The sequence below is a fragment of the Equus asinus genome, chromosome 8, assembly GCF_041296235.1.
Source record: "Equus asinus isolate D_3611 breed Donkey chromosome 8, EquAss-T2T_v2, whole genome shotgun sequence".
Classification (NCBI taxonomy): Eukaryota; Metazoa; Chordata; class Mammalia; order Perissodactyla; family Equidae; genus Equus; species Equus asinus.
This window is the reverse complement of record NC_091797.1, coordinates 88,869,899-88,891,889: the sequence shown is the minus strand read 5'-3', so window position 1 is coordinate 88,891,889 and position 21,991 is coordinate 88,869,899. Positions and strand designations below refer to the sequence as shown.

General features: G+C 49.7%; 1 protein-coding gene across 4 annotated transcripts in view; it reads right to left on the bottom strand.

Moving 5' to 3' along the window:
• MYO18B (myosin XVIIIB) overlaps positions 1-21,991 on the bottom strand; it is a 249,673-nt gene that overhangs the window by 142,317 nt on the left and 85,365 nt on the right. For all 4 annotated transcript variants that reach the window (XR_011505408.1, XR_011505409.1, XM_070516286.1 and 1 more), the window contains exons 18-22: positions 20,131-20,290; positions 17,237-17,420; positions 16,192-16,414; positions 12,685-12,794; positions 1,620-1,685 (exon numbers count right to left, since the gene is read on the bottom strand). Coding sequence is in view for 2 of the 4 variants with exons in the window: in XM_070516286.1 (XP_070372387.1) it covers positions 1,620-1,685; positions 12,685-12,794; positions 16,192-16,414; positions 17,237-17,420; positions 20,131-20,290 (743 nt within the window). In the remaining 2 variants the exon portion in view is untranslated. The remainder of the gene's footprint in view (positions 1-1,619; positions 1,686-12,684; positions 12,795-16,191; positions 16,415-17,236; positions 17,421-20,130; positions 20,291-21,991) is intronic.

Genomic DNA, 21,991 nt, shown 5'->3' with positions numbered 1-21,991 from the left:
AAAGATCCCTGGATCGATACCGGTTTTCATAGGAGCTGTACCTGTACCTAGCTACCTATAAGACCTTGAAAGGGAGCTTACTTCCCAGAGGCACAGCTTCCTCATCTGTAGAGAAGGAATATACTAATTATCTCCCAGGAGATTGTGAGGGGAGAAAGAGAACCAATGTATGAAGTTGCCTAGCGTAGCCCTGGCTCCTGGTGGGAGCCCAGTAACCAACAGGTTTATTCTCTCTACTGGAAAGGTCTGCAAAGGCCCAGTTGCTGACAACTCCCAGCTGGATAAATCAGGTTGAAATCCCAGCAGGCTAACAGCTTCAACCATATGCTTCAGCAGGACCAAGAAGTCTGCAGGGAGAGCCCAGTGTGTCTATGGGGCAGCGATGAGTGTAAATGGTTGTGAGCCCTCCAGAGATGGAAGTGTGATGGGGCAGGCTCCTTGGGGTTCCAAGAGGTACTAATGGACAATAATGTCACTACAGTGGGCTTCTGGAGACCAGAGCCCTTCCCCAGCACCTTTCACAGCACCCGGAGGTAGAAGGCAATCAACAAAGGTTTATTGGTTGACGTTAATCACTATATAATTATGTGGGGAGACGGATGGAGCTGTTTTTCCTTTGGTCTATTCTCTCTCCAGTTTGCATTTCTAAACTTTGTCCCTTCTCCCCTGTCCACCATCTGGTCCTTGAGTTTACAATCTCTGTACCCCACTTCCCAAACTCTAACCTGTGGAACACTCGTTCTGGGAGGCAGTAAAGCATCTTCCACAAAAGCAAAAGGGTGAGAGTCCCATGGTCAAATAGTTTGGCAAGCCCTAAAAACTGTATTTTCCCTCTTGAAAACTTTAAATGTGAGCATATGAGGGCTCTGTGGAACTCTTCTCTAAATGTTTAAACATTTTTGGAAGAGCTTTTGGCTCAACACCAGTTTGTCAAAAGCTATTTCTTTCAACTCTAAAGTCCTGTATTTTCTTCCCAAGCCCTTTCTTTCCACTCACTGCCGCAAATCAGCTAGGCCTGCAGTTGCGTTACAGTTGGTTGCAAAGTAAAAGTTACAAGGCTCTGAGAGAGGACGAGCGTTTCTTCTCAGGTTTTATGGCAGCTCTTTCTGAGGCTCAGAAAGTCCTACTGAGGTCCAGAAGGTTAACTCTTGCAGAACACTGAGGTCCTGGGAGGGGGCCTCTAAAAAATGATATTTCCCGATGTTATTTCCTCCCACATTATAACATTTTATCTTCACGACCTTGTTGAGATACATGGGGCAGAAAATCGTTAGCCCTGATTTCAGTTTCATGATAAGGAGATTCTCAGAGGTAACAGACACTGAGGTAGGACACAAATCGCGTCTCATCTGGGTCCCTGGTGTGGTGGGCAGAACAGCCTAAGAAAGAAGCACTACATGGGGGCCGCCCCGGTGGTGTAGTGGTTAAGTTCGTGTACTTCACTTCAGCAGCCCGGGGTTTGCTGGTTCGGATCCCAGACATGGACCTACACACCGCTCATCAAGTCATGCTGTCGTGGGATCCCACACAAAATAGAGGAAGATGGGCACAGGTGTTAACTCGGGGCCAATCTTCCTCACCAAAAGAAAAAAAAAAGGAAAAAAAAGTGCACTACATACTTGGCTGTGCCCCACGGCCACTGCCTTCTTCTCCAGATCCAGGGTCTGCAGGAGCTCCTCCACAGCCTGGGAAGAAAAGAAAAGTCAGAGGAGAAGAGAGATTAAAGGTGGGAGATTCTCAAAGAGGAAGGTCAGGTTGGCTGGATGGCTGGTGCATCACGAGAGAGAGGACAATCCCATGTGTCTGTGAGCTTTGGATAACAGAGCCCTGGCTCACCCAGGTGAGTGCAGAAGATGAGCATATATTGAGCACCTAATGTGTGCCATCCACTTGCTGGGACCTTCAGAGACGCCACCTTATTTAACCCTCATAGCAACCATACTACCACGCCCATTTTATAAAAGAGAAAACCAAAGATACAAAACTAAATGAAGGATGTGTCTGCTCTGGAAAACAGTATAGTGGTCCCTAAAAAAATTAAACATACAACTACCATATGATCCTGCAATTCCACTCCTGGGTATAAACCCAAAAGAAGTGAAAGTAGGGGCTTGAACAGGTGTTTGCACAGCCACGTTCATCGCAGCACTATTCACAACAGCCAGAAGGTGGAAGCAACCCAACCATTCAACTGATGAGTGGATAAACAAAATGTGGTGTATATATGCATGACACATTAATCAGCTTTAAAAGGGAGGGAAATTCTGACACGTGCTATGACATGGATGAGCCTTGCGGACACCATGTTAAGTGCAATAAGCCAGGTACAAAAGGAACAATACTGTATGATTCCACTTTTATGAGGTCCCTAAAGGAGTCAGATTCATAGAGAAGAAAGCAGAATGGTGGTGGCCAGGAGCTGAGGGGAAGGGAAGGGGCAGTTAGTGTCTATTGGGGGCAGAGTTTCAATTTTGCAAGATGAAAAGAGTTCTGGAGATGAATGGCGGTGATGGTTGCACAACAACGTGAATGTGCTTAATACCACTTAATTGCGTACTTAAAAATGGTTAAAATGGTAAATTTTATGTTATATATATTTACCACAATTAAAAAAAAATAAGTGAAGACGTTGTTCCAAGGTTATAAGTTGCACATGGGCAGAGCCCGGTTCGAATCAAGGTCTGCTGGGCCACATCGCAACATCGATATCTTGAACTGCTTCCCACGCCCAGGATGGCTCCAGAGGACCCTAGGGCATGAGGCAATTCACCCAGTGTGTCACTAAAGTCCTCTGGGACAGCTTCCCCAGTACTCTGTCCTTCTCTCATTGTACTTGCCAGCGACTACCTCCCTCTCTCAAATATTTGCTGAATAAATGACATGGCCATTAACCTTGTGTGCCTGACCTAGATGATGAAGCAAGAGCCTGTGTTTAACTCATCTCTTATTTCCTCTGCTGCACCTGGTACTATTTTGTGCATACAGTAGGAGCTCAATAAATAGAATGACTAAATAAATGACTACCCGAACAAGAGACATCCAATGGGGGTAAAGGGTAGAGAGGAGAAAGGCAGCTCCATGCAGAAGGAACAAATTCACTCAGAGAGACTCCTGGATGCAGCACTGGCCAAACCATCAGCCATTTAATGGAATTTTCCTCTTTTCATATCGCCCTGCAGCTCAGCTCTAAAACAACCCTGCCAGAGACTTGTACCCTCAGATAAATGCAGGTCGCCCAGTTCCTTTGTGACTGCCAATTCCTCTCCTTCCACCTCCACACCACCCCTCGTGGACCTTCCATTCACTGAAAATCACAAAGTCTATTTTCAGAATAAACTGTCAGAAAAGTAATTGCAACACTGAAGAAGCAAAAGGTATTGAGGTTGGAGTAATTTCGTAGATGAGTTTCAATTCCATGGGTCATCAGTATCACAGAAAACTTCCTAAGATACAAAAAAAGAAGAAGAAAAAAGAAAAAAAGAAGAAGAAGAAAAAAAGCTTATTAAAAGTCTAGTCCAAGACTGTAATGTGGGAGGAAGTCTCCTCCTCTGGCCTCTTGGAAGAACATTCCACAACACCCTCCAAAGATTCAATGGTTTTGCTTATTACATTTTAGCCAAAAGTGTTCCCAGGGAGCTGCAGGCAGCAGAATGCACAAAACCAATATATCCAAAATACAACATCTTTTCTCTCTGAACAAGAGGGAAACAAAATAAAAATTGGCTGAAAATAAGATAGATGGATGAAAAATAAGTGAAACCTACAGCCTAAGAAATTTTCCTAAGTCTACCTAGGAGTTAACACCCAGAGTCGAGGTTTGGGGAGGAAATTTAGGATGTGGAGTTAGATGCCTACGGGTTGAGATCCTGGTTTTACCACTCATGAACTCTGCAACCTTGGACAAGCATTTTGCATGGAGCTGCAGGCTCCTCTTCGGAATAACAGCACCTATTTCAGAAGATTCTGTGTTTGTGCTTGTGAAGTGCTTCACATAGGACCTGGCATACCGTAATGACCGAACAAACATTATGAGCTAGTCCTAATGTCCTGGAGTGACTCCTACCGCTCGGTCGTGGTCAGAGCCTAGTAGAGGTGGTACAAAACACAGACCATTCCATTTCTCAGGTACATTCTGAACGTGGCCAAAACACACATCGAACCTCCACAATATCTGAGACTTCGTTTCCATCTCCTTGTTTTCTTAAAGCCTTTAAATGTCTGTGTAGCCAAGAACACTAGTCCTAACAGAGACATTCTGTTCTGTTGACCTCATTTTGCAGATCAGAAAGCTGAGGTCCAAAGGATAGAGTGAGTGAGTGGCTACGGGCATTGAACTAGACTTCTGACCCTCATTTTCTTCACCTGCAAAATGGTGATTCTATGCCCTACCCAGACCGTACAGGTGTCAGGCAGTTAATTGAGAATTTGTGAAAAAGCCTTTGTAAGTGACTTTGCACTTAACTACCGTTACCATTATCATCATCAATATTACTCTTAGATCGAACTACATAAAATTGTCACTTGCTTAGGTCAAATATGTGACTTAATTTGCTTCTACATAATGTATTCATTGTCCCACAGCTGGTTGATGGAAGACAGGGCAAGAATCCAGGTGACTATGAGAAACATTGTCCTTGTCCCACGTCTTTATGGAATCGGCTATTCCGTCTGAATTGTCTGGATAATTGATGCCTCTCCCTACTCAGCATGGGACGCTGAGTAAAATGTTGGCCACTTTGCTCCAAGGAAACAATTTTCTCTTGTGTTTTTGAGTCTGAGCATCTCAGTACTTTACCCATAACTCATTTTATTTTCAAGCCTCTCCAAAAAGTACTATTTTATGCCTACGTTACTGAGAAGGAAAGTGAGGTCCAGTGTGATGAAATGACTTGTCAAAGGTCACATGCTAAGAAGTGATGGAGGAGGAAACAAGTCTTAAGGAATCAGATTCTTGAGCTTGTCCTCAGCCCTCTGATGCTTAGATCCAGTCCGGCTCCACCACTCACCAGCTGTGTGACCCTGAGCAAGCCACTCTTCCTCTCTGATCCTCATATTCTAGAATATGGGGTAATCCTGCCTATCCTACAAGGACATATTGGGGATTGAATGAGGTCACAAAAGTAGCGTGTAGGAGTGAGACTTTTAGATGGTGGAACAAGGAACTTGATAAATCCCCTCCCCAAGAAAAAAAATGATGAAAGTGGAAAAAAATTTCAAAAGCAACAAATTTAATACTCTGGAAACTGAAAGTGGGCTACAACAAATTGAGAAGCACTTATTCAAGAAAAGTATTGAGAGGATGCGGAGAAAAAGGAACCCTCATACACTGCTGGTGGGAATGCAAACTGGTGCAGCCACTACAGAAAACAGTATGGTGATTCCTCAAAAAATTAAAAATAGAACTACCATGTGATCCAGCTATTCCACCTCTGGATATTTATCCAAAGAACGCAAAAATGTTAATTCAAAAGATACATGCACACCTATGTTCATTGCAGTGTTATTCACAATAGCCAAGACTTAGAAGCAACCCAAGTACCCATCAGTGGATGAATGGGTAAAGAAGATATGGTGTATATATAAATGGAATACTACTCAGCCATAAAAAAGATGAAATCGTGCCATTTGCAACAACATGGGTGGACCTTGAAGGTATTATGCTGAGTGGAATAATTCAGATGGAAAAAGACAATTACCGTATTGCTTCATGGATATGTGCAAGATAAACAAACAAACAAACACAGGTCTGGAGAACAGATTGGTGGTTACCAGAGGGGAAGCAGGTGGGGGAGGGTGAAAGGGGTAAAGGGGCACATATGTAGAGTGGTGGATAAAAACTAGACTTTTGGTACTGAGCACAATGCAGTCTATACAGAAGCCAAAAATATAATGATGTACACCTGAAACTTACATAGTGTTATAAATCAATGTGACCTCAGTAAGAGAAAGAAAGGAAGGAAGGAAGGAGGGAGGGAAGAAAGAAAGGAAAGAAAAGAGGAAAGAAAGAAAAGAGGAAAGGAGGAAAGAAAGAAGGGAAAAAAACTATTGAACTTTAGGCAAAAAACAGTGGGAGTTTATGGCAGTCTTGACTAGGATTCTTCCAGTCCCCACCGAGCTCTGTTACTGCCACAGTGCTACCAGGGTGAGGCAAGCTGTGAAAACCAGCAACATTGCTGCCAGAAGGAGCTCACTTATACAGAGTGAAGCACAGAAAAACCCCACACCCAGGATCACTGTCAGAAACCATAGTGATCTTGGAAACAAACAAATGCAGAAGGTCAATGGCACTGCTAGTTTAAGGTTGTTATCCTGATTGGGGCAAGCCAAGGACCAGGGACTAGCTTGAAAGTTAGCAAGGAGATACAAGTTAGCAAGGGACAGCCACAGCGGGTCTTGACAATCTGGAAGACTTCACACACACTCAAGGACACACGCACGCACAGGAGAGAGGGAGAGGGCCCTAGCTATCCACATCTCCCTATTTAAACATAAGGCCATGTGCCCAGGCAGAAAACATGTGAAAGAGCCAAACAGAAAGCAAAAAGTGGGGCCCAACTGTAAATGCCTGGACGTTGAACACATTTCCCAACCCACTCACGGCTCCATGAGAATCAGGTCTCACAGATCCAATGTGTTTGATCACTACTCCTGCTGACCACTAAGCTATGCTGACACAGGGGCAACCCCTGAGAATCCACAATTTGGAATAAAAACAAGAATAAAAAACTGAGCAGAGGGATCAGCAGTCGCACACCACGGGGGAGACAGACTCCATAAATCCAGTCCAGATAAGTTATTAAATAAGTGGGAAATGATCAGAATCAAGAGATGTTGTTACATATTATCTAAAATGTCCAGTTGTTGAAAAAAGACTACAAGACGTGCAAAGAAAGTGGAATTGCGATCTATACTCAAGGAAACAAGAAAAAGCAGTCAATAGAAACCCTCTGCGGCTTAGATCTTGGACTTAATAGTCAAAGACTTCCAAGAAGCTATTATAATGCACATGGAGTGCTTACATCATGCCTGGCACATGCTGAGTTTCAATAAACACTAAGAAGTGTTGCAGGTTCTGAGGTGATAAGCCCCTTTTCGACACTATCAAGTGATGACACGCCCTTCGCCTCCACCATTCCAGACTCAAATGATGAGCCCTTGAATGTACCTGGGAGAAACCCAGCTCATGCCTCCACTAACAGAGCCCCTTTGTGTCCTAGAACTGTGCAAAGAGCTGTCTCTCCAATGTTCGACAAGGACATACCCAAAAATCGTATGGTCTGACATCCCATAGTATGCTAAACACGGCAGACAAGCGGTGAGAGACCCCAGAAATAATGAAGAGCCATGGCTGAGAAATGCTTCCAAAACTCACTCCTCAATGAGCTGTGCGATATGGAGAATCTGTGTCTGTGGAATTGGATGATGACCCAACACAGCACTTCCTCCATGAAACCCACACCATGGCCCAACTGCTGCCATCTGTTGGGTACCTACTATGTGCCAGGCACTTTGTTATGTCCTATTACATGTTGCCCATGGTCATACAGTTATCAGGTATCAAGGGGCATGGACGAATGGAAAGAGGGGTAGCAGAAACCAGGATTTGAACTCAAGTCTGTCTGACTCTAAATCACATGCTTTTAATCACTGAACCTCTCACTTATACTCTGATCAAAACATTCCATAAGGGTGGGGACTAGGCGTCTGTTATTGAACTTGATATGCTCAAGACTGTAAACAGAATGCCCAGCACAGGGCAGAAACTGTATAAACAAACAAACAAATAAGCACGCGTGTGCACACACACATACACACGCATAATTGGGTTGGTTAACAGTGAATGGAAAACAGGTAAAATTATTAAAACAATAGACTCAAAATGGAGGACAGCAAGGTGAGCAAGAAAATGATAATGAAAAAATTCCAGAGGGCTAAGGCCATGGGAGACTCTGAATAGTCGTTCAGCACCCTGAGAGCGGACAGCTCCCTCTCCCGGCCATGGGCTTACAGGGGCTTCTTCCCAGCAGAAAGGGACTCGGCCAAAATTCAGAGAAAACTGGGAGTGTCCACCAGGGTTTGAGACACAACAAGAATGGCTGCCTTTGAGAAGATGAATTGACAGCCCTTAATTGTGTTCTTCAGCTCAAGTCCCCAGGGACACAGATTTTGTTGACTAAAATCAATCAATCTACACTGTAGACATTCTGAGGAGAAGAGGGCGAGGTGAGCCCAAGGTTCCCTCACACTGCTGAGAGCAGCCTCAGCAGTAGAGAGACTGAAGGGGAAGAATCTGGGACATATGCAAGATGAGCTGAAAGAGCTCCTCCACGGGCCTGTCTGAGATGCCACGATTAGTCACTCTGGGTGGGTTTCACTGTAGGTTAAGGCATACTCTTAACTACATGGGATAACCTGGGAGAGAGGAATGGACCCAAGATGATTAAAGGGGGAAGATAGTGTCCTTCCGGAGACCTGAGCATGTGCCTGGGTGTCTAGAAGAGACAGGAGCATCCTGAATAGCTGGAGGTCAGCATGAGGACACTGCTCTCCAGAGAGGAGCAGAGAATGGGCAGAGTGCACTTGACTTCCTTCATAACTTTGCTTAAGCCAGCTCAAGTAATAAAGGTCAGGTCTTCTATGCCATGTTTCTGAAGATAACATTTCAATGGACCATCACTGACGGCCTGATAGAACCCAACTCTTTGTCCCCGCTAACAAGGAGCCCTGGTCCGGCCCCTGACAACATCCTCAGCCCCTTTTCTTGGCACTTGGCATCAGCTATACTAAACTAGCCATGTGACCTCGTGACTCCAGGTCTCTGGAGTGCTGTAGCCTGAGTGAGAACGCCTGTGCTCTTTCTCTTACCTGATTCTTCCAAATTGTCCCCCAGTCTCAACTCAATCGTCACTGCTCTGAGGTGTCTTCCCTGACTGCCCCACCCTCACCCTTGCTGCAAATATCAAAAGTTTTAGGGGTGTTCTCTGGGTCCCAAAGCCATCCCTCGGTACGGGAATTGCTTGTGTTAGTCTTTCTCCCCCCATGAGATTATGTTCTGTCCATTCTTGTGTCTCTGGCACCTAGCACAGCAGACGCACAGCAGGCACTTGGTTAAAGTTGGGTGAATTCAATAATTATTTTAAATTAATATCATGGGTGGCACGTCCTGTACAGAACCTCACCAACACCCTGCCTGTCCTCAAAGGGCTTCCATTCAACAGTGCTGTGTGGGCATTAAAGCTGCTCAACATCATGATCATCAGGGAAACGCGAGTCAAAACTACCATGAGATGCCGCCTCGCACCCATCAGGGTGGCTACCATCAAAAAAAAAAAAAAAAACCAGAGAATAAAAAATGTTGGCAAGGATGTGGAGAAATTAGAACCTTTGAACATTGTTGGTGGGAATGTAAAATAGTGCAGCCACTCTGGAAAACGTTTGGCAGTTCCTCAAAAAATTAGATATAGAATTACTGTATGATTCTGCCATTCCGCTTCTGGGTGTACACCCAAAAGAATGGAAAGCGGAGCATTGAAAATATATTTATACACCCACGTTCATGGCAGCATCATTCATTATTATAACTAACAATAGACAAATTGTAACAAGAGGCAAAAGCTGGAAGCAACCCAAGTCCATTGATGGATGGATGGATAAACAAAATGAGGTATATGCATACAATGGAATATTATGCAGCCTTAAAAAGGAAGGAGATTCTGACACCTGCTACAACATGGATGAACCTTGAGCACATTATGTTAAGTGAAATAAGCCAGTCACAAAGGGGCAAACGCTATATGATTCTACTTACATGAAGAGACCTAGAGGAGTCAAATCCATGGAGGAGACAGCAGAATGGTGGCTGCCAGGAGCTGGGGGTGGGGGAAGGGACAGGGAGCTGGTGTTGAATGGGGACAGAGTTTCAGTTTTGTGACATGAAAAGAGTTCTGGAGAGGGCTGGTGGTAATGGTTGCACAACAACGTGAATGTGCCTAAGGCGACTGATCTGCACATGTAAAAATGGTAAAGATGGGAAATTTTACGTTCTGTGTATTTTACCAGAATAAAAAGTAAAAAGCCCTGTTTGAGGGATCTGAGAGCCTGAGTTCACATCCCAGCCCCACCACGACCCAGCTGGGTGGTGACAGCCTCAGTGGCCTCTGCTGTGAAATGGGGGTAATCCCCAGACGGAGGGGGCTTTCTCTTTTGGTGGCTGTTTCAGATCAACGACCTGTAACCTTTATCACAACGTGCATGATATGCTGTGATGGGAGTTTGTACGCATGTGCTAAAAGCCTAAAAGTTGCTAAAAATAGCGGTATTTTTATTTCGGGAACACAAAATATCCAGCAGGTACCACCAAAGGAGAATACTGTCTTGAGAAATAGTCTTGATATGAAAAACCAATGTTTAGACGCCACATGTTAGGCACACAGGGGACCTCACCGTGGCCCATTTTACACCCTGACAATGAATTCCCTCTGCTGCCGTCTAGTGTCTAATGACAATATTGACCTTTTCTAGCTGTCACACTTGTCTTATTAAATCCTGAGGTCTTAACTGCTTTGCACACAGAGGCTGACAGTTTGCCCCCCGAGCACGTGTTCATGTATAATTCATGGCATATCACGTTGCCTAGCAAATGAATATTTATCAGCTTTTTCATAAGAGGCAGGATGACGTTTCCTTTTGTCGCCACCAAAATCCTCTGCTGCAGCAAATGAAATTTGTGAGCAAATAAAAAAAAAAAGAATAATAAGAAGCAAAAACGCCCAACCAAGGCTCTTCCCCTTGTAATTTTCCATTTTCTGAGGCCTCCAGCGTGGGGACGGAGGTGGCTTCGGTTTGGCTACAACAGAGAACTGCTGAGTCGTCCAGAATAGAAATGCGTCCATATGCTACACCCGTTTTCCCCACAGAAAACTCCCCCACAGCTCACTTTGGTGCTGTTTTCAGCTACAGAGGATCCAAGACCCTTACAGCGGCTCCATTCCAGATGCTCCAAACAGAGATCAAGTTTCGGGGGACCAAGGATGCTAAGGAACGCTAAATGAAGATCGGTATAGAGTGGTTGGCGGCACCAAGCCAGGCAGAGTTTCACGGCTTCCAAAATGGGCTTCCACCCAGGGAGGGGGAAGCCCAGCACCACACTAGCTGGGTCTGACGCCCCCTCCCCATGGTGAGGTAGGAGGGCCGCATAGAAGATGCCCCCCCGTCTGCAGGAGGTGACCTATGCTGTGTCCCTTACTGCAGAGAAGACTCAAGAAGGACCTAATTATTGTGACTCTGTTTGCTTCTCTAGCCTCATGACTCACTGAGGATTCCAGTGCTGATGTCTCAGGCACACACGGGCACTCTCACCTGGAGGTCAGGTTTCAACATGGTTGTGAATATAGAGTCTGGCCTTGAAAGACGATGATGATGCTGGTGCTGACGTTGATGCTGATGATGCTGATGACAGTAGTGCGTACGTACTGAGCCCTTCCTAAGCACCAGGTCCTGTGTCAAGCACATCCACTATACTATTACATTTCATCCCCAAACACCCCATTGAGGTAGGAGTTATTGTTGTTCCCTCTTTCCAGATGAGGAAACTGAGGCAGAAAGATAAATTAACTTGCTTAAGTTCACACGTCCCTAGAAGGGAATCATCTACAGGTCTGTTAGACTCTGGAGCCTGCGTTATTTCAACTACCCTCCCTGGAATCAAGAAATTTGAGTTCAAGGCCAAAACCCACCCATGCCTCCCTGGGTGGCCTCAGGGGAGTCAATCGACCCCCAGATGCCTCCCTTTCCTCATTTGTAAAAGGCATGTAACAGCTCTTGTTGTGCAGGGCTGTTTTGAGGACGCAATAGGGTTTTGCAAATTCTAAAGATCTCTGTAATCATTGATCATTTGTGGTCATTCTCATAGACACATTTATTGATGGTTTGGCACCAGGAGTAAAGATGAGCTTACAGCCCTAGGAGCCTAGAGTTGGAGAAAGGAGACACACAGGGGCAGAAATACAAGGTTAGGTATACGTATTCATTCATTCATTTGTTTGACATAAAATTATGAGCCAGAAAACACATAGGGGGTCTACGTAATTTCAGACAAGGATAAGTGCTACACAAACATTAAAACAAGACGATGTGATGGAGAGTAGCGTATGAGCCAAGATCTGAATAGCAGGATGGCACTGGCCATGCAAAGATTGGAGGATAGAGTGCTGAGGCAGAGGGAACAGCTGGTGCAAAGGCCCTGGGGAGGTGTTCACTGTAATTCTCTACGATGCGGGCTCTCATTGTAGAGAAAACGCTCCCCAGACATTTCAAACGGTGAAGCCCTCTTTGCCTAGCCTAGCTCAGGGTGCTGTGTGCTGAGGGGAACTCTCTTTGGAAAGGACGGTCTTCATCTTGCTGAGGGCCCTGCTCACTGGGTTGCACTCTTCTCATCTGATTCTTTCCCTGCGCTTCCTCATGCAGGGTTTCAGAAGGGCCACTCTGGGACGGGTAGTGTCCTAAGTGACATTGCAGGAGGTATAGTCCGGAGCAGGGATCTGGGCCAAAACTCACGCCACCCTCATCTTTGTCCCCAAGGCCTGGCTCTCCGATCCCAGTGGGTCCAGATGCCCCCTGGGGTCATGTCCTAAGGAACAGAAGCATCCAAGGCTTCCAGCCCCCGTCACCCCCCACTCCACGTACCTTCCTCTCGTCAATCCTCTCGGCGGCCAACATGAGCTTCTTCATGAGCAGAGGGTCCAGCGCCTGGAATCGTCGGCGGAACCGGGTGAGCCCCATGTGGTCAGCATAGCCTGGGGAGGTGGGAGCGGGTAAGAGAGGAACAAGGAGTCCAAATGAGAAGACCAGCCGGGGGCCCCGCATGCAGGACTTCAGGGTCCTGCTCCCAGCCTGGCTACCAACTTGCTGTGCAGACTCCGCTCTCTGGGCCTCAGTTTCCCCACTGACTGATTTAAGAGCTTGGGTCCAATCAGCGTTTCCCAAATGCCTTCCCCAGGGCATGAACCCTATGAAACGCTCCACTGAAAGTTTGCAAAAGCTGCACTCTCCACCTGCCTCTTGGAAGGTCACAATGCCTGTCAGCATTGGTGTCAAAGGCTCTGAGAAGGTCTGCAGGGAAGAGGCCTGGCTAGCTCCGCTCAGCCCAGAGTTTTCCAAGCCTGTTTGATCATGGGGAAAAAAAACACTTATTCCATCCCACAGATGCACGTGGAAACGCCACAGCAGATAATATGTAAGGGTTCTTTTAAGTCTAACACACAGGGTGGACACAGCTGCATCCTTCTGTGTGGGAAGCCAGGAAGAGGCACGTGGAAAGCTACCAAGAAGTGACACCAGAGCCGGCCTCTGAAGGAGCCGTAAGAGTTTGCCGCGGGTTTGGTGTGGAAGAGAAGTCTAGGCAGGGGGAGCTGGGGCGGAGAAATCTAAGATTTGTTCCACAGTCAGAGCAACGGCCAGCATCTACTGAGCACTCACGTGTGCAAGACGCTAGGATGACAACTTCCTTGTGTCGTAGACACTCTGGGACCTGTATTATTGTCCCCATTTCATAGATGTGGAAATCGAGGCCCCAAGAGTTCAAGTCACACAGATAGTTACTCTCCCAGTGGGGGCTCAAACCCAGTCAGGGACAGTAACTCACCCAGCGGAGAGGAGCCCATAATGGGCTCAAAGATGACCAGGGACTGGATCCCAAAGGAACCCGGACTCAAATTCCAAGCCTCAAGGTTCAGACTGTGTCCTGATACAAGAAGAACGGCAGAGCCTCAGTTGCCTCAAAAAGAGCCCTCAAGTGGCCGGATGAGAGAATGTCTGGTGAAACCTCACTTCATCTTGGAGCCTTCACATCACAATAAGACAAACGCATAAACCATGAGGAAGAGTGAGGAAGAGTGGGTGCGTGCGACAAATCCAGGAAGCCTTCCTGGGGGAGGAGGAGGGCCTCAGGCCAGGTTCACAGGATGCCGACCGCACAGAGACAGGGGAGCCGGGAGGTTTCAAGCCTGCCCTTTTGAGTCAGCCTTATTAGGGCAGGTGACAAATGACCCAAGCTCTTTGCGACTCAATTTCTTCACTCATCAGAGGAGAATAATAAGATCTATTGTCACAAGGTCGTGATGAGGCTGAAATCCAATGCTGATGATAGTAAGAGAGGCTGGCGTGGATTGAGCGGGTTCCTACATCCAGGCACTCTTCAAAGTGTCATTTCCTTATTAACTCATCAACCCGCTCAACAGCTCTCTGAGATCTGAGCTGTTGTCAGGGAAGAGAAGGAGGCACCATGTAAGGCCCTGCCCGCTGTCGGCCAGAGTCAGGGCCGGCCGACTCACTCCAGGGTCTGCGCCAGGCTGTACGATACGTAATATCTAATGAGCATTCGCTACGCCAGGCACTATGCTAAGAGTGGGAGCCATGCTGTGTGAGAACAACGTCAGGGAGCACGAGCAATGACACAGTGCTCAATAAGTAGCATACATGTGTATGCATGTGTGCATATGCATCTGCGCGTCACAGATGCACAAATTCAGAATTATAAATATCTGATACGTGTGTTTGTATCTACGGATGCGTGTAGATATTTCTTACAGGGTGTGAGACAGACAGAAGCAACTTAGAGCAGAAAAAACATGAGGAGATGAGCCAGGACTGGGAGGCCGAAATTGGAAAGACCTACTATGAGACATCAACCCTTTACTTAGCTGGAAAACTCGTCCTGACCAAGTTGGGCCGTGCTGAGAACGTGGAGGGCGGACGCCGCAGTGAGGACAAGAGGCCCGAGGAAGGGGACGTGCCAACCCGGGCACGCATGCAGGGGCTCTCACAGGTGCTTCAAGACACCTGCAAAGGCCCGGCGCTTTCCGCCAGCCAGCCAGGCAGAACCGATCAGCCGCTGGCTGTGACTATCCTGTTCTTCTCCTGTGACACACTCTCTCCTTCCGCCCGTGGTTGTGCGGGCAGGAGAGAAAATCAATGAGACCCTTAGAGGAGTGAGGGTCTCATCTTTGCTTCTGGCTGCTCCCAGCTTCTCCAGCAAGCACCTCGTGCCCAGGGTTCCATTATGAACGCGGTGGGAGGAGATGGGGACTGTGACCACAGAGACATTAAACACCAGGTGCCCACCTAGACTGCCCCCCAGCCCCAGCCACCCCACCCTCTGCGGAGAAGGAGCCTGAGTCGTTTCTAATTGCCAGGAGGGGAATCCACATGGTGGCCTCCGGGGTCTGAGAGGCAGGAAAATATGGGAAGGATTCAGACCAAACTCAGTTCATAAGATGAGCGAAGGGTGGAAACCTCGGTGCATGCTTGCTTTCTAAAATACAAGGCAGAGGCTTCGCTCCTGTAATGAAAACACTTTTCTCTCCCCTCACCGCCCCATCATCTCCTCAGCTGGACCTGCAGAAGCCAAACTCCGAAAGGCGGCTCTCACAGCCTTCCTACTGCATCCCCCAGCCTCCTCTCCCACAATTGCCGTACGCATTCTGAACCCCGTTCCCCGGACACCCAGGCTCTTCCATGCCTCCTGCCTCTGTAGAAGCTGATCTCACTGCCAGCATCCCCTCTCCCCTCAGCCCCCAGAGGTGAGCTGCTTGCTTTGTTTCAAGACCCGACAAAGATGTTATACCCTCTAGGAGGTTTTTCCAATCTCCCCAGTGAGAGCACAGAGCTTCCTCCTCGAGGTCTCCAGGTGCCTCCTGCATCCCCACGTGCTGCAGGCCCTCAGCACATCGTATTATCATTGCCTGTTTCCACACGGATCTCCCAAACCAGGCTGAGCATCTCGACAACCAAAAAATGACTCATTGTGGGGATGCCACTCTATCCCAAGCTAGACGCTCCTTAGACGAAAGGAAGATGAGTAAGACACAGCCCTAGCCTTCCAGGAGTGCAATACTAATTCAGGAAATATGATGGGCTGTGGACTCCAAGAGAGGCAGGTCCAGATCCAGGCTCTGCCAGATCCTAGTGGTGTGCCCTTCAGGAAGTCCTTTGCCCTCTCTGAGCTTCGGTTTCTTCATCTGTAAAATGGGGGTAATCCTAGCTCCCCTCTCACAGGGCTGCTGGGAAGCGTCCATAGGATGCCGCATGGAAAGCTCCAGGCACATGGCTGGTGCTCTTGTCCCGTGGCTGCATTTTCTGACGGGCATATCCCAGGAGTCGGAGCCAAGTGCTCGCTCCCCGGCTGCCTCTTACCTGCCCTGTGCAGACGCAGCGCCTCCAGGATGCAGGACCCTGCAAGCTGCACCCTCAGGGCCGGGATGTCCAAGGGCAGGGGCCCGCCAGCCCCGGGCTGGTCTCCACCAGGCTGTAGTGACGTCGAAGACCCCTGCCTGCCCCTGCCCTCCACCACTGGACCCGGGAGCAGGCAGTGGATGAAGTGTAGCTGAGACCGTCTGATGACGCTGGTCAACGCGTCCTAGGACAGAGAGGAGAGGGGGTCAGGGCCAGCCGTCTTGGGGTGAGACAGACAGGGGTCTGGACACTCCCCAAACAAACATTCAGCCTGGCCTGGGCATCTTTGGGGGCACCTGTGTCTTCCACCAAGGACCTCGTATCTACAGCCTGCTTGGTACTCATGAGAAATAAGAGGCCATTATTCCTTGTAACAGATGGGGAAACTGAGGCACGGAAAGGGCAAACAAATAGCCCCAGGGTCACACAGACCACTAGCACAAGGGGTGGACTGGAACCCGGGATCTAGTCTGAGGGCTTTTCTTGTATAATATGCTATAAGGTTGTTTTGCAAAATGTAACCTTCCCAGGTCTCACCCTTCTGGGCTCAGCCTGCGCCAACCAACCCAAGCGCCCTCCTTTGTTATTAGATTAATGTGTCTGGGTAATGTATTTACGTCCAGTGCTGGATCCTGCTGCCTCCCCCCAGGAGAGCCCAGTGGTGAAAATGGAGGCATTTGAGAGGAGAGGAAGGCAGGCGGGGCTGGTCTGGCTGTGACAGTGTCACCGGGGTTCCTGAGACCTGCCGAAGCCACTCAAGTCAGTAACGAGCAGCCGAGGCTTAAGCCTCAGACTCGGGTCTATCGCCTCCCAGCAGTGTGACGAGGCCAAGTTTCTGTGCTGCCCGGAGCCTTAGTTTCCCCCACTGTGGAGCGTGGGATGAGGCCCGCCCCTCCAGGCTCGCTGGGGAGCTCAGAGAGGATGCAGGGAGCTAAGCCATCCTGGAGGGGGGAGGGCCACATGGAGATGAAGGCCAGGGTGCCACAGAGACGGGGCCCCCACTCACCATCTGCAGCTTGATCTGCGAGCACGGGGCTCTCCTCTTCACTGCCGCGAAGCTGCTGGCAAAGGTCCTCCTGACGACGCAGCTCCTCTGCAGCGCCTGTGGGGAGGCGCCCTCCAGGCCTGCCACGGCCCGGCACACAGGCGGCAGCTTGGCCCGGGCCTGGAACAGACTCCTCAGCTCCTCCCTGGCAGACAGGAGGGGAAAGAGAGGGGGGCTTCAGGGTGCTCCCGGGGAATGCGTCCACCTGGCTTCCGCCTGATCTGCTGACTGAATGCTCCCCTCGCATCACACGTCCTGGCTGCTTCCCGCTCATCCACAGGCCCTTCGCTTCCCGCCCAGCGCCAGCTCCTTCCTCAGGCCTCTCTCCCTCCCGGACCTAAGAACATCCTTCTTCCTACTGGGTACACACCTCCTAAGCCTGCACTTTCTCAGAGGGCAAAATCATCTCAGTTACCCCCAGAACAGATCCAGTATGTAAGAGCTGCCTACTACGTGCCTCATGCAGGAATGAAGGACTGCAGGTCCCACAGACAGGTCTCAACCCATCCATGAAATGCCCGGCCTGATGCCAAGCGTGGACAGTGTCATCCCAGGGCACTCCTGTAGTGTCCAGGTTCTGAGACTAGTCGGCGAGGGCTCTGATAGACCTGAGCGGGCCTGCCCTCTTGTTTGGGCAAAGAGGACTAATAAGGCCGGGCAGACCCTACTGTGCCACCCGGGGCCTGATTGCCCCATTGCCTCCGGTGGAAGCAGGCAGGCATCGTCCATCACTCCCGCAAGGCCAGGCCGCACCCCCGGCCCCAGCCCTGGAGACACGTTCTCCATCACCCTCTATGCCCAAGCTGACTGTCCAGACGTGCAAGAAAATGAGTCGTGCCCAAACGTGCCAACGGCGTATAAAGTCGTTAAATGCACGGCAGAGCACAAAGATGAACAACGGCTTGAATACGCTCGCGTTGAAATAAAAATCTAGGGAGGAGCCGGGAGGAGACCCCTGGGCGCAGGAGCCCTGAGAGGAGAGGACAGGGTTCTCTGGTACAGGGCAGGGAGGTCGCATCCACAGCCCTGACTCCCACATGTGGATCGCCCTATCGCGGGTTTGGGAGACCTGTCTTCAATTGACTGCGTGACCTTGGGCAAGTCACGTGTCCCCTTTGGGCCCCAGCTCCCTATACGTAAAGCAAAAGTCCTTGACCAAAACTTGAGTGTGCATGAGAACTTCCTGGGACGCCTTCCCAGCAAGGTCAGTCCCCAAAACTCTCCCCAAGAGAGACCAGATGGGCCCGGGAACCGGAATGTTAACGAGCGGTCCTGCAGAATCTGGGCTCCTGGGTGCAGAAGCCCAGGCTAGGAAACAGCACGGTTTGCTCTCAGAAATCACCGCAGCTTGGCTCTCAAGCATGAAAGGCATCCTAACAGGCTTCGCTCCCAGACCTGCCATGCTCTCTCGCCCCCGTGAGCCGAGACTTTGCACAAGCTGTTCCGTCCTCCCAGAAGGCCCCTCACTCGCCGGCCACCTGCTCAACAAAGTGTCGCCTGGCCCTTTCCTAGGCCCACACCCCTCCCTCAGCTTGAGCCGCAGGGTTTGAAAGCAGGAGGGGGATTCACGGGGCCGGCACGTGTGATGCGGGCCTGTTGTGACCCAGGCTCCTTCGTAAGCCATCCGCTAGGTCGAGTCACCAAAGCATGACACCAAATGCGTAAGCTTGGCGTCATTGCTCCCACTTCGCAGATCAGGAAACTGAGGCCCAGGTCGTGCAGCTTGAAAGGGGCCGAGCAGGACGTGAACACCTGCCTGACTCGAAGGCTGTGCAGGAGCCACGGCGTCTTACAGCCCAGCCCTGGGAACACCTATTTTACGGTGGAGGAAGAAAAAAGCCCGGGGGAGGGAAAGGGACTGTTTGCAGGCACCCGGTGACAAGGGCAGGGCTAGGACTTGACCCAGGCCCCCCGGCTCTCCACGCAGTCCTCTGTGCACTCGATAACCTTCCTTGTGCCCATCCCCTGACTTGATCTCTCTTCCAGAGCTGTGTGCCCGTCAGCCCCTCTGGACGCGGTTTCTAATCAACTCTGACCATAACGTCCTGAGAACTTCTGCCAGGACCACGTAGACCCAAGCTGAACTCCGGCTCTGCCCCACTTTTACTGTGTGGTCAAAGGCGAGCCACTTCACTTCCTGGGCCTCAGTTTTCTCATCCATAAAATGGGGCTAAGGATACAGCGCTGTTGTCAGGATTAATAAGATACTCATAAAGCATTTCCCCGGATGCCGGGTACACAGTGGGCGGTCGGTAAATGTCGTTCCTTCCCCATTCTCACACCCCCAACACCTCCCTGGCGGCCTCTGATTCTGTTCTTGTCCCCAAGCTCTGCCCCTGCGGGATTCCAGCAATGAATTTGGGAGGATCACCATGCACGTGCCACACGCATCGGGCATTTCCCAATAACTCGGAACTGAAGGCAGCGTTGCCGCCAGCCCTCAGCCAGCCCTTCTGAGAAGAGCAGTTAGGGAAGGGAGTGAGCTCTTTTTAATGCTCCAAAATGTGATCACTTCGGATTTACGACCCCTTAGTTCTAGGATGTCCATAAAAGTCGCTGCAGTCACATGATCTCTCAGAGACTTAATGAAAGGCAAAAAGCCAAAGAAGAAGTCACAGCTTTTGAGGTTTTGTTCCACCTTCCCCGGAAGGCCAGCTTCTCTCCTCGGCTGGACTCACGCTGGCCTCAGGGAGACGCTGCACCGCTCCGACTCCAGTTACGGTTCTTTGCGTCCTTAGGGAGGGGCTCCCAGGCTGGCCCTCACTCCCTGAGCGGTTGTGACCGCACAGCCCCGGTGGGGAGGGAACCACAGCATCTCAGACGCCCCTGACCCGTCCCCAGCCCTGGGGACTCACCTTTTGGACTCTTGCAGGACTTGGGGGGCGCCCAGGGCTGAGAGGTTGGGCTTGGCTCTGTGGAGCCAGCCCGTGAGGTCATAGCGCACGGGGTCCCGTCCCAGCTGGTGGGAAATCTCACACTGGAGGGGCTGCTCACAGGTCCGAAGGGCCGACATCCCTGAAAACAGACACAGCACATGAGCACGGGGGCCCGGTGGGGACATTGCAATCGCGTGGCATCAGCAAGAACACGCTTTGTCCATTTTCATATGTTTCTAGACCGCTAAAGCTGCCAGCTCTGGGCACCCACATTTCCCCGGCTTTGTGCGTTTGTGCGCATTATTTCCAGAGTGGATCATGCTCCCCCGCGCTTTCTTGAGTCCAGGATACCTGCTTCCCCAAACATCACCAGGGCGGACGATCTTCACGATTATTGCCATACCCAGCTAACCCTTGGGCTGTCATTGACTTAATGTTTTCTTTAAATCAACACATACTTTTACAAGTAAATCCATTAAAAAGAAGAAATATATTGCAGGTTTGGTGTGCCACCTAGATTTATTTTCTAATATTCATGGAGGTAAATACATAATCATTACATATTTTGAAAATATTTATTCATGTGCCACCTAAAATCGTCTTGAATACCATCAACCAAATTAATGCACAGGATACTCTCGGGAGCTGCTGGCAGACACTTGGCTGCACAGGATGGAACGGGAGAAACAAATGCGCCAGGAGTCAGACAAGACTTGGTTTCAAATTCTGAATCTATCACCTATTGCGGTGTGACAGGGACCAAGCCACTGAAATCTCTGAGCCTCAGTCTCCCCCTCTGTAAAATGTGGATTCAATAATGCATCCCTCCCAGGGCGGCATAAGGCTGAAGGGGAGAATGTGTGTGAAATATTTTAGCGCAGGGCCTGGCACATAGCCGTCACTCAAAGAGCCATAGTGGGCATCACTCCTTTTCCTGCATTTAACCTTCTGCTGGTGTTCTAGAGTCACAAAGGGCTTATCTCCACATTCTCAGTGTTCAGCATCATGCCTGACTCACAAATGGCATCCAGAAGGGCTTGTGGAATGAATGAATGAACAAACGAATGAATGAATTGTTGAGTATGTATTATAATCCTCTAATTGCAGTGATGCTCCCAGTAGAGCAGTGGCCGCTGACCAATTATTATCAGGAGCGCCAGCATTGATTCAGTTCTTGCATCTATTCTGAAGGATCTTTCCATGCTTTCCAAGCCCGCTATTACCAACGCACCTGCGCGGACTGGGGTCTCGAGCCCCTCCCCCAAGTCCTGATTTGCTCCCTCTACACTGCAGGGCACTAGGAAACGAGGCACCAGCATTTCTTGGAATTCCATACAAAAGAAACGCAGTCTGAGAGCCTGCAGGCCTCCTGTGAGAAAGGGCGTGGATTCTGCTGCGTGATTGGCTGGTTGGGGGGTCCTTGTGCTCACTTCCGGGATCACCTCTGTGTTCTGGATAACTGAAGTCACCAGCAAGGAGCACTTCTAGTTGAGTGAAGGGTCGTTGCATCAGAAGGCTGCCAGGAGCCCGTCACAGCCGTACAGCCCCTGCCCTCAAGGAGACCCCTTCCGACGGGAGAGAAAGCACCCCACAGGGAGCACGGTGACAAAGCGCGTGCCAGGCTCTGGCACCCACGCCCACGTTGCCCGGACAACGCTGCAGGCTTCCGTCTCGGGGCTGCCTCCCTGTGCTGGACTGGAAGCAGCTTGAGGGCAGGGGCTGTGTCCCCTCATCGTTGTGTCCAGCAGCTAGCACAGGGCTGGGCTCTGAATTGAATGAGGACCCCTACAGCATTGGAGGGGGACCAAGGACAGAGAGAGGAAAGGGCGTTCGTGTTTGC